The sequence below is a fragment of the Phaseolus vulgaris genome, chromosome 6 (genome assembly GCF_000499845.2).
Source record: "Phaseolus vulgaris cultivar G19833 chromosome 6, P. vulgaris v2.0, whole genome shotgun sequence".
In the NCBI taxonomy this organism is placed as follows: Eukaryota; Viridiplantae; Streptophyta; class Magnoliopsida; order Fabales; family Fabaceae; genus Phaseolus; species Phaseolus vulgaris.
In genome coordinates, this window is record NC_023754.2 from 30,623,377 (window position 1) to 30,639,048 (window position 15,672).

Genomic DNA, 15,672 nt, shown 5'->3' on the forward strand with positions numbered 1-15,672 from the left:
TTTTAATATCTTTTTATTAGGCCCAATAACACAATGGATCCACAATAATTATATAAATAAGCAAGGATTTCAAAGGATCTGATACGCAATCATCTAATACTAAATATTGAGTGTCGAGTGTTGAAGTTGACTTCAGCGTCAGAATGTCTTTTGCACCGAGACTGGAGTTAGCATGGAGGAAGAGTAGGAGAGTGAAAACGTAAAAATCCAATTGAGAGGAAGGAGTGGGAGAGTGAAAACGTAAAAATCCAATTGAGAGGAAGGAGTGAGATGCAGACAGACTGGTCTTAGTTCCAACCCGTTCGAGAACATTTTGTGTTGAAGTTTTGTCTTATTATATATTTTGCATGTATAGTTTTAAATAAAATTAGGTATGAGTGAGATCAAATATGAATAATGAGTCATAGTGTATTAGTTTTTATTAACAATAAAATGTCTTTAAAGTGTTTATTTTAAGATATATATAACAAAGATCAAAATCAAATAATAGAAAATTATATCAAAATATTTTTTTTTATAAAAATAATAAACAAAATGCAACTATGCTTGAGATTTAAAAATATATTTAAACTCAATATAAAGATACATCTGGTTCCATCTAAAAGTATTACACTTCTCCTTATAAATATTATATATATGTATATATATATATGTATATGTATAAGTCAAATTATATTTTATATAAACCATCTGTTGGTTTCAGAACATAATAACATAATTTCAGAACATAATAACATTGTATATATAGTAAATATTTGTGGTGTTATAACATATAAGTAAAATCGCATAGCTAACATGATAATACTTTTGAATTATATATTACATTTTAATTTTAAAAACAAAATAAATAATAGTTTTAGCTTTTTAAATAATATTATTATAATGATATTAAAAATTTAAAATTCTGGGCCTTATTTTCTGTTGGGTCTGGGCCGCACCTACCTACGGCCTGTACTCTCAGGTCAATCTTCATTATTTAGCTCTTATTAATTTTAATTACTTTCACGAATATTTAATTATTTTTTAAACGTTTTAAAAACATTATATTTTTTTGGGGTTAAATAAGTAATTTTGAACTTGTTGATTTTAATAATTTAAAATTATTATATTTTTAAAAAAAAAATTTATAAACTATTTTTTATTCTGGCAATAGTTGAAATTATATTTACTGGTTTTACTTATTTAAAAATCATTAGAAGTAAGTTTTAGGAATTTTAAACTTTAAAAATATTATAAATCCCTTTTCTTGAACTGATCAGGATTAGTTAGAGTTAAATTGATAATTGAATAATTTTTTTCTTAAAAAATTATTCATACATAAAATAACTTAATGAGTATTTAAATTTAATAGATTCTAATACATACAAATGAAAAAGAATTGGTGTTATTCATAAAAATAATTAGTATTTATATCGCAATAATTTTTTTATCAAAATTAATAATGTTTTTGAGATACTTAATCGGATCTCACTTTACTGTTTTATAACAATCTAATTATTTTTAAAACAATATTTTCTTCTTCTAAAGAACATCTAAACATGGTCATGTATATGAAAAGGATGGTAATACATTAAGACCATATAGTAAAAACATATATCTAACATCCTAATAAATTAATATTTTAATTATATATATATATTTTTTTTAATTTAAAATATTATTATAAAGATTTGTGAAATGTGTGTCTTTTATAATTTGCAGTGTCAAAGAAGTTGGGGGAAGTGAGGTATCTTTGGGAAGAGAGGAAAATGGAGAGAAGGAAGCCCAAAGCAGTGTTCATGGCCTTCGGTACTAAAGGCGATGTCTACCCTCTTGCTGTCAGTTTTTCTTCTTCTTTCTAAATTCTTTTTCGCTATTTGTTTCCCAAAGTTTCTTTTTTTCTGCTGCTCTGTGTACACGACATAAGGGTAATGCTTACAACTGGGTGTATAATTGTATTGGATTTCTCAATGAATTGTTTATGAAATGAATTCCTGACTACTGAAACAATTATCTTATCAGCTTGTATATGCATTTATGTGGTTATTTCAAGGTTAGATTCTCTTGAAAAGTCTTCCTTGCATTGTTGTTGATTGCAGGCCATTGCTGCAGCTTTTGCGTGTGACCAGAACCAATATGATGTGATGTTAATAACTCATTCAGCACACGAGGTTTGCATTTTAAACATTTACCTAAAGTCTAAAAGATCATTATGTTAGTTTTTGAATCACTCTTTCGTTGACTTTAGTACTAGTTGGAACATCCTTTTTGGATGGATTCTTGTGTTTGTGATTTTTCTCATTCACCAATCACTGCAATCCTCTTACTTAGGTAGTTGCGATGGTTTGCTAAACTATTTGTCAGTAAGTTCTCCAGAAAATTTTAAGCAATACAAAGAAATGACTTTTTATTGTTTCGGCACTGCGGTTAACATTTTGTATTTCAACTTCATTTTGTTTGCTTTTGTTACTGTTAATTTCTGACACTTGAACAAAATGTTTCCTTTTAGAGCTTAAGTACTCAGTTGGCTCAGAAACATGTTCAATTTTGCCCAGTTTCATCGCTTCCAGTTGTTTGTGCTGATCAGACTGACACTGAAGGTTTGAGCAATCAATTTGGTTCTAACTATAAAATATGAACTGCTATTATAAGGAGAGAATATAAATTTCTAAGGGGTCTTCTATTTTATCAGGGAAAGTAGAGTCATCGTTTTTCTTGCACAAAAGGAAAGTTACAAGAGATCATAGGCAAGAATGCTATGCATTAATTGAAAGGATATTTGGAGATGGCCCAAGCTTGGACGGTGATCTTATTATGATAAATTTTTTTGCTTTGGTATTCTAATTCTAAGTTGAAAACTGTATCATGAGAAACCCTTTTGAATTTGAACAAGTTTCTGACATAATTAGGGGAGAGGGAATTAATTGAGTTAGACTTGTTAATGTCAATTGATTTATAAAAAAATGTTCTTATTGCTCATTACTGCATGGGGAATATGGAATAATTTGTATAAAACTATTAGTGTCCAAGGACACAAAGAGACATTTAATGCCACTGGAATAAAAAGTAGAATCAATCAACTGTCATGTTCTAATAGCGATTTGCTAATTGAGGAGATTTTTGTGATGGTTCAGGAAGGATGGAGCCTTGCAGAAAGCTTTTGCGTCCGTTGCATTGTGGCTGCTCCTTATGTTGTTCCATACAGGTACTTAACAAGTTCATCCCCAACATATATGATATCAAACATTCTGGAATTTGGATACATATATGATTGTTTTTTTGGTGAGCAATTACAGTTTTGTAAGAGCATCAATGATCATGAACTTCTAACATTTAGAACTCAGATAATTGAAGTTCCATAATAACATAACATGTAAATTTTGAAATTAAGAAAATATAACCTGATAGTATTTTTACAGTTCTAGAATAAGCACAAAATTTTAAATTTTATTTAGAGTGCTAGTATAGGCACAGAATATACAACTCTACTTTGTAGGTTAAGAAAACTAAACCATAATGTTCAAATGAAAAACACTTGCATGTTGCAAGTTGCTTGCATTGCATCACTTGGAGTATAAGTTGTTCAATAATGTCTATTTTTTCAGGTAAGAAATACAACACTTTTTCCTAAAAAAATTATTCTCTCAAGATAATTGAATATAAAATGTTATATCTAGTTGATGATTGCCTATATAGTTTAGGAAGCTACAATACAACTGATGTTGATCATTCAATCATTGATTTATTGTGCAGTGCACCTTCAACATTTGAAAGCAAATTCCAAATAGAACTTCCTCTTTTGTATAGATACCTCATTGATGCTCCTTCTGGTAAGGTATTTCTTTATTTTTTTATAATCTAATGTTTTCAGTTTGGAAAGAGACTGTTTCAAGTGATTTGTTTATTTTCCTACTTACTACTAACCACAGCATGGTGTTGTAAAGAAGATGAAAAAGTTCTAGTCTCTGCCACTGCAGTTATAATAGGATCAGGAACTTTTGAAACTTTAGGGTTTAGGGAAGGAAAGGGGAAGACAAAGAACTATGGCTAACATTGATGTTAGAATGCTACACACAAATACAATACTCTAATTCCCTTATCTATACTACTAATTAGGTCAAGACTGGTACAAACCCAAGCTCACTACTAACAACTGTATATCTTATATGGAGAAATAGCACTTATATATTGATTTGTCATTTTTGAATCATCTTGATTTCCAATAGGTCTGTTGGAAGGACGTGATTCATTGGATGTGGCCTCTTTTCACAGAAAATTGGGGATCATGGAGAAATGATGTCTTGCATCTTAGTCCATGTCCTTTTACTGTTAGTGCTTCCTATAATTATTTTATTTTTCTGCCTTAAAAAAGTTATTTGTATGCCTTCTAGTCTTGTTTAAAAAATGTTTATTCTGCCTGAGTTAGGTTGTTAGAGATACGTGCCCTTGCTGAAAAGTATGGGACGTCCTCATTCCTTTAGATTCACTCAGTCACCCTTTTTTTATGATTTCAGGATCCTGTAACAGGCATGCCTACTTGGCATGATAGACCACAATCTCCTCTTCTGATGTAAGTAACGGACTCAAAATGCAAAAGTTGCTTTCAATATTTTTTTTTTGGTGTGACTCTCTTACAGAACTCACTGGATTAAACTTCGTATTGTTGTTCTTTTGGCATTGTTGCTTGAATAATCACTATGTTGTTGTCCTAAGCTGGATAGAAGTTGCATGGAATTTTGAAATGATATATTTTAATCCCTACCAGTTACTGAGGGTTTTAGGATTTGTTTTGTATAAAAAATACTTGTTTTTCTCTTTGTGCGTGACTTGTAACAGCTGGATAAATCCCACAAAAGGGCAAGTGATTATAAATTTACATGATCTTTTTAATTCTTATGGAATATTACTTTTGATTTTCATCTCTGATTCTGTGTATTGTTCAACAGGTATGGTTTTAGTAAAGAAGTAGTTGAATGTCCTGGTATGTTTGTTCTTCTCTTTAATATAATTTTTTTCATATCTATCTCCGTGATGTTAGCTGTTTAGAGTTTAAGTTGCTTGCTTTTTGTTTTAATCCATTTATCATTTATTCCCTTTTTTCTCCTATCCATTTGGAGGTCCTATCCTCCTGATATTAAACCATAAAATTGGGATGTCACGTGACAGTTGTGGTAACGTACTAAGGGGTGAAGGGTAGTGCTCCAATTAAACGCTTCTCAAATTATTTTGTCACATTCAAATGTCCTTTTCGGCATCTCTTATGAAGGAATGAAAAATAGAGGAGGTATTAAGATATTGGACTTGTATTGTATCTATCTTGTAAATTTTTGTTCCAATCAAGCACTTGGTAACACATCAAGTATAAATTTGTTCAGAAATCAGAGCCTATGAGTGAACTGTGACTTTTTGGGTTGAAAAAAATGTGATTAATTAGTTATGATAAATTTTCTTTGCTTTTGATCTTCTAGCAAGAAAGCTTTATGAAGTCATGGTTAGTGTGGTGTATCTAAGTCTCTTTCACTATTTATGAAGTATGAATGACGCCTTAAACATTATGTTTTACTGTTGGATGCTTTTAGCAAAACTTTATTTTCCTTGGAGTATGTTATTTCTCTACTGCACCTGTCTTTAGATTTTTGGTTTAATCACCTGATTAAATTTAGTGCACTGACAGCATATTGGCCTTCAAAAGTTCTGGTTTGTGGTTTCTGGTTCCTCCCTATTGAATGGCAGTTTACGTGTAAGAAGTGTAGAGATATTTCAGTACATGATTCATCAGGGCATCGATATGCTAAAGATGACTTGTGTCCCAGTCATTTAGAGCTGCAAAACTTTATAAAGACTACACCAATTTTTATTGGACTCAGTTCTATTGGAAGGTACCATTTGCTTCAAGTTTGTATTCAGTCTTGTAACGTAGTAGAGCTGTTGATTTAGGGTGCATTTGCTTTAGCTAAATCCCACATTCCAATTCATGTTAAACTCTAGCCTCCTCTCACATTGTATTGGTGTTCAACGTGAAGGAATGGTGATTCAAATTCACCTTAGTCATTATATGTATATTTTTGACTGATTTTATGCATTTATTTGCAGCATGGGTTTCTTAAAAGACCCTTATGCATTTATATGCGTTCTTCAGACAGTCCTGAGCACCACAAATTACAGATTTATTCTATTTACAGCTGGATATGAACCCTTAGAATCAATCGTTCGTACCATTGCCACTGAAGCCTCGTTTGAGCCGAAAAATTGGAGTGACGATTGTGTTCCTCTTTGTAATGGGAAACTCTTGTGTTTTTCTGGGTGAGTTTTCCTTGGCTATTTTACTACAAAAAACAATTGGAGGGGACTGCCCTTTAAATAGAATAACTTGGATTTGACATCCAACTTTTTAGATTTAATTAAATTTGGATTTCTGATATAGTGCAGTGTCACTTGAAATTGAAATTATGTTTTCTTTCCATCTTATCACCTCTGATAATAAAACAAAAGTTAATGTTCCCTCTCCAAATTTCTTTAAATGAAAGAAAAAAAGCTAGAAGAGTGACATGGTTTTTACATAATGTGAATAGTTCCGTACCATACGGTTGGCTTTTCCCAAAATGTGCTGCTGTAATTCACCATGGTGGCAGGTAGGATAATTTGATCCCAAGCTGTTTTGGTATTAACACTAAATTGAAGCATTCAAGAGGCATGCTTACTAATGTATATATTTTGTATGGAATGTCTATCTCTAAATTAGTGGAACTACTGCTGCTGCATTACAGGCAGGAACACCACAGGTTGGCACTTCATTCCTTGCTTGATTAAACTATAACAAGATTTATGTCAGCATTATAAAAACCATAAAAGGCATTATTAAGACCATGCTAGATTAAACTACTTCCCAACTCAGCAAAAGTCTCTTGAAGCTGATGTATAATGGTAATTTATGGTCAGATGTGGTTGATATGGTGGAACCAACTTGCAGGTAGTATGCCCTTTCATGCTAGATCAGTTTTATTGGGCGGAGAGAATGCATTGGCTTGGCGTTTCACCTGAACCACTCTGCAGAAATCATTTGCTTCCTGATAAAAATGATGACACAAGTATCCAGGAAGCTGCGCGTCTACTATCGCTGGCAATCCATCATGCATTATCATCAACAGTCAAAGCACGGGCTGCAGAAGTTGCCCAACGGATATTGCTTGAGGTAACAACTATTCTTAAATTTGTATGTTTTTTTTTTGTCTGGAACACTATTTAGAACTAGATTTCCATATGAATAATGAGATGCTTCGTTATTGAATTTGATTAGAAGGTATTGCCACTGTAAAAGTTTTTTATATTGTCATTGAGGAATAAATTGCCATGTGTTATAAGACTTTAAACTTTTTCTAGTAATTAAACAAGTCTTAGATTTGTTAGGACCTCTTATGAAGTTTGTTTTAGATTTGATCTGAAAACCGTAAGCTTAATGGTTCTAAAAACTATACATTTTGTCATGCATGTATACATCACATGATCATTCTTCTTCCTCCAGGATGGCGTATCAGAGGCAATTAAGCACCTCAAGGAAGAGCTGGGTTTGAATTGAGATATTGAATGCGATTGAAATGTTCCAAGATTCACCAGTTTCATTTTATTCATGGTATTTTGTCACCAGTTTCATCTTGGGATTTGTCAGCGTTGAATATGTTGGAGTTTAGGATGGAAAACATACATATGGGTAGATAATAGTTTTATTAAATGCACAAGTAAGTCATTTCTCTTCACTGATAGTAAGTAATAAGACAAAGATAAGAGTGCAATGGAAAAGATAATGGTTCAACTTTCATGATAAGTAGTATAAAGATAAGAGTGTAATTGAAAAGATAATATTTAATGTTATGATGACCTTTTAAAACCCAATGTAACTAAACACTAATTTCCCTCTTAAACAATAAATTTAAGTGTATTTCAACATGAAATGTAAAAATTGTTACTGAAAGTTTTTTAAAGAGTAGTATTATTACATTTTCTTAATTATATTAATCCCTCTACCTTATATTTTATATGCGGTATATAATAGAAAGGTAAACACATTTTATATCTCAGAAAAAAAATTGTTTTTTTGTTTAATTAGTAAATCAAAAGGATTAACAGAAATGTCTTGCAGGACGATTTCAAATTGGTTAAAGTTTATACTTTAGGTTTCTTCTTCCTGCACCCAACATTTTTCTTCCTGCACCCCCACAATTTTAAAAGTCCCGATATTGGTCTTGACTTTTTATTTGAAAAAGGGCACGGTGTTGGAGTGTGCTACGAATTTATCAATCTCGAAGTGAATCATGTTGTTTTTGGATGAGGATGTGTTCCGGAAGCAAAATGTTAATAAATTGCCTATTTTCGAATTACTGAATCTGGAAGCCTAATTTATGTTATGAATCCGGAATGTGAAAAATCAATGTGAATTCCTAATTCTGTAAAATTATCGAACTACATTATTTGAAATATTAGATATAAACTACGGAAACGATAATCCAAGATATTATCAACCATCATCAAAAGAAACACCTTTCTGTGCTAAGAGATGGAGCAGCGTCGTCGTTATTCAGAGAAAAATGAAATCTGTGTGCAGTCTCTGGGTAAAGGAAGAAAAAAGAGTAGTGTGGGTCTTATATGCATTTTGGCGTTTTTAAAAAATAATAGGTTTATTTTTTTCTTTGCATAATATTAAATATTGTGGGGGTACAAGAAGAAAAACGTAGGGTGCAGGAAGAAACTGCCTATACTTTACGTGTTTTTGGTGTTCTGTTATGAAAGCCAAACTCCAATTCAATAATTCAGGTAATGAATTTCCACAGGCTAATAAGATATAATTTCAAATTTTATTCAAGAACATTAAGAAGTTAGTAAAAATTTGTGTTGAAGTTGTATATTAAAATTATTAAAAATGTTGTTATTCTTATTCTACCTAATAATAATAATAATAATAATAATAATAATGATAATAATTATTATTATAATAAGAGTATAACTGTTAATAAAGGAGATCCTTCTTCATAATTAGTTCATAACTAGTGTACACAATTTATTACCGATTTTAATTTCATCAATATATTTTATTTATTATTTATCTTTTAACTTTTGTAATTGTTTAAAAATCAGTTAACTAACTACAGTAAAAAATTACATATTATAAAATTAAAAAGTTTATTTATTTATTTTATAATTATATTCTATGAATATAAAGGTCAACTACCATAGGAAAAATGAATTCTTGTAGTCAGAAGAGCAAATTCAATAATAATATTTTATAAGAATTAATTATTTAACATTAGTTATCATGAAAAAAAATTTGATATACATACACATCTTTCCACCAGTAATAATAATTATAAGATATTCACAAGATTATCTGAGATACTCGTTTTAGATTTCATATCTGAAATCTGAGTTTGATTTTCAATAAGGGAATCTTGATAAAAAAAAATCATAATTAATATGATCATCCATGGAAATATGAACCACATGTAATATATTTATTTATTTATTTATCTCAAAAAGAGTATTTTTTATAAAAAAAATTAGAAATAAAGTAATGTATTATTTTAATTAGTGATTTATTATTTTATTCTTAATTAAATTTGTAATTATTTTAAATTTTAATTAATTAATTTCTAATTTTATGTTTTTATTAAGTTTTGAATAATCAATTATTATTTAAGATAATTAATTTCCACTCATAATCATTCATTACAACATAGCCTAAATCTATTAGTTGTTCCACTCATAATCATCCATTATAACAAAATAATTAATTTATATTTTTACCTAATCTATAATTGCATTCTTAAACACTTTTTTAAAAGCTTTTGTAAAAATTATTTTTTACCAAAGATATAAAATGATTATATAATGAATAAACCAAGACAAACTTATAAAACTAATACAGGACACACAAATATATTCACAAATAAAAGCAAAAATAATACCACGTATATATAATACATGATCCAAAACATATTATTTTAAAATAAGTATTTTAAGAGTTTTGATAAACAAATAGTAAATACATATCGATGCATAAAGTATTCTCATTCAACAATACAATAACATGAAAAAAAAATTTAAAGAATATTATCTAAATTTTATCTTTTTTATTTTAATTTAAAACTATTAGTTAATTTTCAATTGAATTAATTAATACAAACTGGTTGACTGTAGAGATATGCAATTAGTGAGCAAATGACTATTTTGTACTTAAACTGAAACCTGAATATTATCATTTTGATTGAATAAGTGGAAGTTGTTGATTTGTTTAGTTATAAAAATATAAGAAAATATATAAAATTAATTTTTTTTACAGAAAGCATCATTAGTTTATTTATATATATATATATATATTATTTTTAAAATATTTAAAAATGTATTAACTAAATTTTTTTAGTGTCAACTGTTTTTTTACCATAATTTTTTATCATACTGTCAACTTTTTTAGTGTGCGTGAGTAACTGCAATAATTATTACCTACATTAATTTTTGATATTTTTTGCAATATTTGTTGCATAAAAATATAAAAGGACATTGTATATAATTTAAAGAATAGTTTTTATTATAGATCCTATAATTAAAGTATTATCCAAAAAAATTAATTATAAAATAAATTAGCAGTTAATACACGTTATATCTTTTATATCATACCTTTTTGAACCGTAAAAATTAAACTCTATTAGGGTTAAAATAAACAAATAGATAGGTTAGATTAGAGAGATTAAAATTTAAAAAAAAGAGTTTAAGAAGTATTATAACAAAGAGCAAGACCATGAATTCCTCAGCTATAAAAGCTTTTCATTAGGTTTGTATTTGAATCATAATCATATTTGAATCATATCTCTGAATTGGTGAGGAAAAAATGGGTGAAGGAAGAAGCATGAGTGTAACAGTTGTGTTGTTGTGCATGTTGGTGTTGTACTCAGAGATGGCTCATGCAAGCACCTATGTGGTAGGTGGTAGAACTGGTTGGTCTGGAGACATGACTGCTTGGAATGGAAAGGTTTATAAGGCTGGTGATACATTGTGTAAGTATCAAATCAGAAACTAAAAAGTTTATTATCTGCATAATTTATGAGAGTTATTGGTTTGTTGTATTTGCATGCATGCAGTGTTCTACTACAATGCTACGCAACACAACGTGGTGGTGGTGGATGAAGGAGGATACAATTCATGCAGTGCTTCAGCAGGATCAAAAACTTATCAGACAGGCCATGATTACATCCAGTTACCCAAAGGACCTTCCTTCTTCATTTCTTCTCTTGCTGGTCAATGTCAGGGTGGCTTGAAGTTATCAGTTACTGCTCTCTGATATCACATTTCAAACTTCTTCACTCGAGATCATACTATATATGCAATATAAGGATTATTTCATTCACCATATATCAATCACAAACATTTACTACTTACTCTTTCTTCTTACTTTCTCTACTATTTTTATCAGCTAAATCACAGTATACTCATATATATATATATATATATATATATATATATATATATATATATATATATATATATATATACACTCTTGGAAGAACTTTTGTTGGAGAGTTCTTCCTTCACTTTAGACTTCATGTGACACTTGAAGAACATTTCACATTTATTTTATTAAAAAACGATTTTAATAACAGAAATACAGTATCAAAAGTAACAAACAAGAAGATAATGTTCTTAGCTCTGAATGAGGTCTTCAAAATAGTATGTTATATCATAAAAAAAATTCTAAAACAATGATAGAAAATAATAAAATTGATGGAAGCTAATAAACAAATACAAGGATAAAAAAAAAAATACAGATGTGAGCATATTTTTTTCATTTGACATTGCTGTTTGATGATAAAACGAAGAAAAATGTTTATTATTTTAATATTTCAGATGCACAAATTTTCTCTTATCCTTCAGCATAATTAAATTATTATTGAGAAGTTAAATTTGTTTTACCTCTATGATGTTATCATCAGTAGTGTTTTTCTTTTAATGTATTAATATTAGTTGAAATTTATACTGGAGAATTTTCCGCAATATTTCCATTGAACTAGATAAAATATCGTTTTTATGAATAATAACAAATTTACGAAGAACAACTGGGATTTAATTCGATTTTCATTTTTCAAAATCAAATGCATATTTTTTAATAAGCAAAGTAATTTTTTACACATGTCACCATGTAGTGACTCTTCATACACCAAAGTCACTGGGCAAAATAATAACGACAATCACTTGATATCTATAATAACAAGTAATAATAAAAGTGATATCTAAGAATTAAAAAAAAATTATGAAATAAAAATGTTTTATTCCTATATAAAAAACATAACAACTCAAACAGTACTTTTTACAGTTTGCACGATCGCTAGCATGTCTCGGACTCCATCGTAGACCGATTGAGTCTTTACAACCCAAATTTGTAAGATCGACCGACCTTATGAATCCATTTACGCTAAAGTAAGATCATCAAGGTTAACTCAACGTTAGGAGTTAGATAATGCAACCCTAATCACAATCTAACTCCCTAATCTGATTTAATAAGGTAAAATCCATGGTAGCAATATAAATAGCACATCTTTCAAGAAACCAGGTACGTCATTATTTACGGTGCTTTGACAACCGAGTGTCGAACACCCTTTGCTATGCTGACTTGAAAGTCGAAGTGCCTTTTGCAGATATCACAGTGTAAGCTGACTGACCCATAGGAGGAAGGAAGACGAAGTCGATCAACAATTCTAACAGAAACAAAACCCTAAACCTAAAATCATTCTCAAGACATAGGGATGCCAAAGTGGGATGGGTCGTGCGGGGCAGATTGCTTATTTCAACCTACTGGCCCGCTTAGGCTCGCCCCGCATAACCCGCAGCCCGTACGGGATAAGTGTGGGGCGAGTTGGCCCGCATAACTTTAAAATGTATAATTTTTTTCTACACCTCATATTTTATTCATGTAGCCTCATATTTTACATTTTGAAAATTTTAATAACATTTTACTACGCATGTTTGATGAAAATAATATTATGAGACCATTTACTTAATGCATCTAAATAAATAAAAAATTCAATTTTTTATTTATTTATTTATTTAATAAATATTTATTTCTTTCAATTCAATTAAATTTGTGTTTGTTTCTTTTCTTTAGTTTACCCTTTCTTCAAAGATAGTAAAGAACGGGTAACTTAAATCAAAGAAAAGAAAAAAATTACAAATTTGATTATTGAATTAATGTTTTATGTTCAGTTTGTGCAAAAACAAATTTCGTCTAAGAAGTAGACATTCAATAGATAGCAGCCACATAGAGTAGCCAAACTGTATAATTCATAAATTCTAAAAAAAGTAACATGACCATACAAGAACAATGCAAGATAGAGAGACACACCAGCTTTCCAAACGACCAGAACCCTGGAAATTTTGTTGATGGTGAGGTGGAGGCGGAGGATAGCCGACGGGGTAGGGCGGTGGAGGATAGCCTTGCTGTGGATATGGTTCCTTTCCGTAGCCCTCCGGCGGAAAACCTAAGGATGATGAATTAGAATGAGAATGTGAAAGAAAGTGAGAATGAATAAAAAAGGAAGGGATTAGAAGGAACCTGTGGAACTCCGAACCGTGGCAATGAGAAGATTGAATGAAGTGAGAAAATAAGAAATCGCGCGGAGATATACGTCAAATTATATACTTAATCTTACCTCTCTATATTTAAACTTAATTTTATATCTCAAAATGATAACAAAATTATTTTAAAATTCAAAACTTTTTAAATTTAAAAACTTAAATTCAAAAAAATCTAAAATTCAAAAGATTTTAAAATTAACAAAAATTTTAAATTCAAAAATTCAAAAAATTTTAAATTCAAAAATTTCTAAATTCAAAAATTTTAAAATTTTTTTTTTTTAATTCAAAACTAAACATTGCAAAATGATACTTGTTGAGAAGTACTGTACAATTAAATTTTTTCTCTCGTTCATTTTCACTTTTATCCCATCAAACACTTTTTGGTTTTCTATTTTCATATTCATAATTCAAAATATGAGAAGTATTGGACAATATTATTATTATTGTGCTGATACAAATAACTCCACAAAGTACACAAAGACATCAATTTAATTAAACTTATAACAAAACTATTATAAAAATAATAATAGGATTTTGTTCATTGAATAAAAAATTGAAAGGGAGACGTGTTAGTTGTTATTCTATGAGTAGGAAGGAGTGAGAAAATGGATCGGGAGAGAAAAGAACAAACAAGTGAAACACTTATGTTTTGAGATTTGATTGAAATGATTAAGAATAAGGGATCCTTGTGATGGAGGATATGAAGAGGAAGTGGTTAACAGGTTGTGATAAAGAATAAGAATGATTTGACTAAGTATTTCATTATTATTATAACTATAAAGGACATTCTTCATTATAACTATTTTTTTATGTACACAAATTTGTTACTATTTTATTCTTCTATCAATATTTCATTTTATTGTTTTTCTTTTAGTTTTTTTGTCATTTTATAATTTCGTAAATTTAAAACTTAAAAAAAGTTAATATTAAATTTGAAACAAAAGAAAAAAGTTTGAGAGTATGTACTACATTTATTATTTGAAAAAAAAAATGAGTTAAATTGAATTTTGAATTGAAATGTGATAATTCTTTTAAAATATAGTAGGAGTTTAAGTAAAACTCCATAAATATCACATCAATGCAATTTATTTTTTTATAAAATTGATAAATTTAAAATTTAATTTTATTAATACTGATGGTTAAATTACATGATTTTTTTGTATGTAAACTAATATTTAAAATAAAATAAAATATTATTATTTGTATATTTATATTAAAATATAAATTTATAATTTATTTTAATAAATACGAATATATTATATATATAATATTATTTTTTATAACTGATTTTAAGAATGATATTACAGTTTTGTTTTGAAAACGGCTTTTAGGATGATTAAGTATCCTGCCCTATGAGGCTTAGACACGCCTCTTAAATGGTGTATTTGTGTCGGAGACACGTATCGGACACTAACACTCGTAGGACATGTATTAGTAAAGTGTTTATGTGTTAGATTTTTGAAAATTCTAGCACAGTTCTAATAAGGAGAAATACATTAATTTTCTAAAAACTCAAACTAAACTTATTGTATAAATTTTTATCATGATTACAAAAATAAAGAACAAATCCTTTTGAACTAAGAGAAACATCTTCATACTCCAAAAAGAAATATGAAACATACTTATATACATAAATATAAATCTTTATTGTCAATATATATAATTCATAATTATATAATATATAAATTTGTGTCATCATGCCTTGCATTTTAGAGATTATATGTATCTCCTAGTGTCACATAGATCTTGCTAAACAAAATTAGATAAATATATATATATATATAAATTATTTAGCTTTTATGTTTCTCTCTATATATAAATTATTTAGCTTTATACTTTTTATTTATTTCACATTGTAATTCAATTTTTATTTTTCTTATGAAAATCAAATAAATTATTATACTTAGCAATCACGATAGTTATTTTTCTTTTAATTTTGATAAGAATACGTAAATAAAATAAAAAATTTGTATATGTAGATAAAGTTTAATTATTAATATTAATTTTATTAAAATAATAATACTAATAATTAATAATATTATCAATATTAATTATTGTTTTTTTAGAATTTATGTATAT

General features: G+C 28.5%; 2 protein-coding genes across 3 annotated transcripts; both read left to right on the forward strand.

Moving 5' to 3' along the window:
* The first annotated feature begins 1,696 nt into the window (after positions 1 to 1,696).
* Positions 1,697 to 7,733, forward strand: LOC137832856 (sterol 3-beta-glucosyltransferase UGT80B1). Of its 2 annotated transcripts, none has more exons than XR_011084617.1 (15): positions 1,697 to 1,817; positions 2,079 to 2,150; positions 2,489 to 2,579; positions 2,672 to 2,814; positions 3,114 to 3,184; positions 3,733 to 3,814; positions 4,206 to 4,307; positions 4,494 to 4,549; positions 4,926 to 4,960; positions 5,654 to 5,858; positions 6,073 to 6,282; positions 6,552 to 6,611; positions 6,722 to 6,761; positions 6,919 to 7,171; positions 7,502 to 7,733. XR_011084617.1 is itself a non-coding variant. In XM_068641220.1 (15 exons), the coding sequence occupies exons 1-15, from the start codon at positions 1,749 to 1,751 to the stop codon at positions 7,553 to 7,555; spliced, it is 1,512 nt and encodes a 503-aa protein (XP_068497321.1). In that variant the 5' UTR covers positions 1,697 to 1,748; the 3' UTR covers positions 7,556 to 7,733. The 2 variants fall into 2 exon arrangements, 1 of the variants encoding a protein (XP_068497321.1); XM_068641220.1 differs by having other exon boundaries at positions 6,950 to 7,171.
* Positions 7,734 to 10,855: 3,122 nt separating this feature from the next.
* LOC137833593 (basic blue protein-like) lies at positions 10,856 to 11,305 on the forward strand. Its single transcript, XM_068641934.1, has 2 exons — positions 10,856 to 11,021; positions 11,106 to 11,305. The coding sequence occupies exons 1-2, from the start codon at positions 10,856 to 10,858 to the stop codon at positions 11,303 to 11,305; spliced, it is 366 nt and encodes a 121-aa protein (XP_068498035.1).
* Positions 11,306 to 15,672: the final 4,367 nt, after the last annotated feature.

Coding starts and splice junctions, on each gene's coding strand:
- LOC137832856 (XM_068641220.1), top strand. CDS start 1,749: ATGGAGAGAAGGAAGCCCAAAGCAGTGTTCATGGCCTTCGGTACTAAA. Junction 2,580..2,671: donor TGATCAGACTGACACTGAAG/GTTTGAGCAATC, acceptor CTATTTTATCAG/GGAAAGTAGAGTCATCGTTT. Junction 6,283..6,551: donor AAACTCTTGTGTTTTTCTGG/GTGAGTTTTCCT, acceptor TAATGTGAATAG/TTCCGTACCATACGGTTGGC.
- LOC137833593 (XM_068641934.1), top strand. CDS start 10,856: ATGGGTGAAGGAAGAAGCATGAGTGTAACAGTTGTGTTGTTGTGCATG. Junction 11,022..11,105: donor TAAGGCTGGTGATACATTGT/GTAAGTATCAAA, acceptor GCATGCATGCAG/TGTTCTACTACAATGCTACG.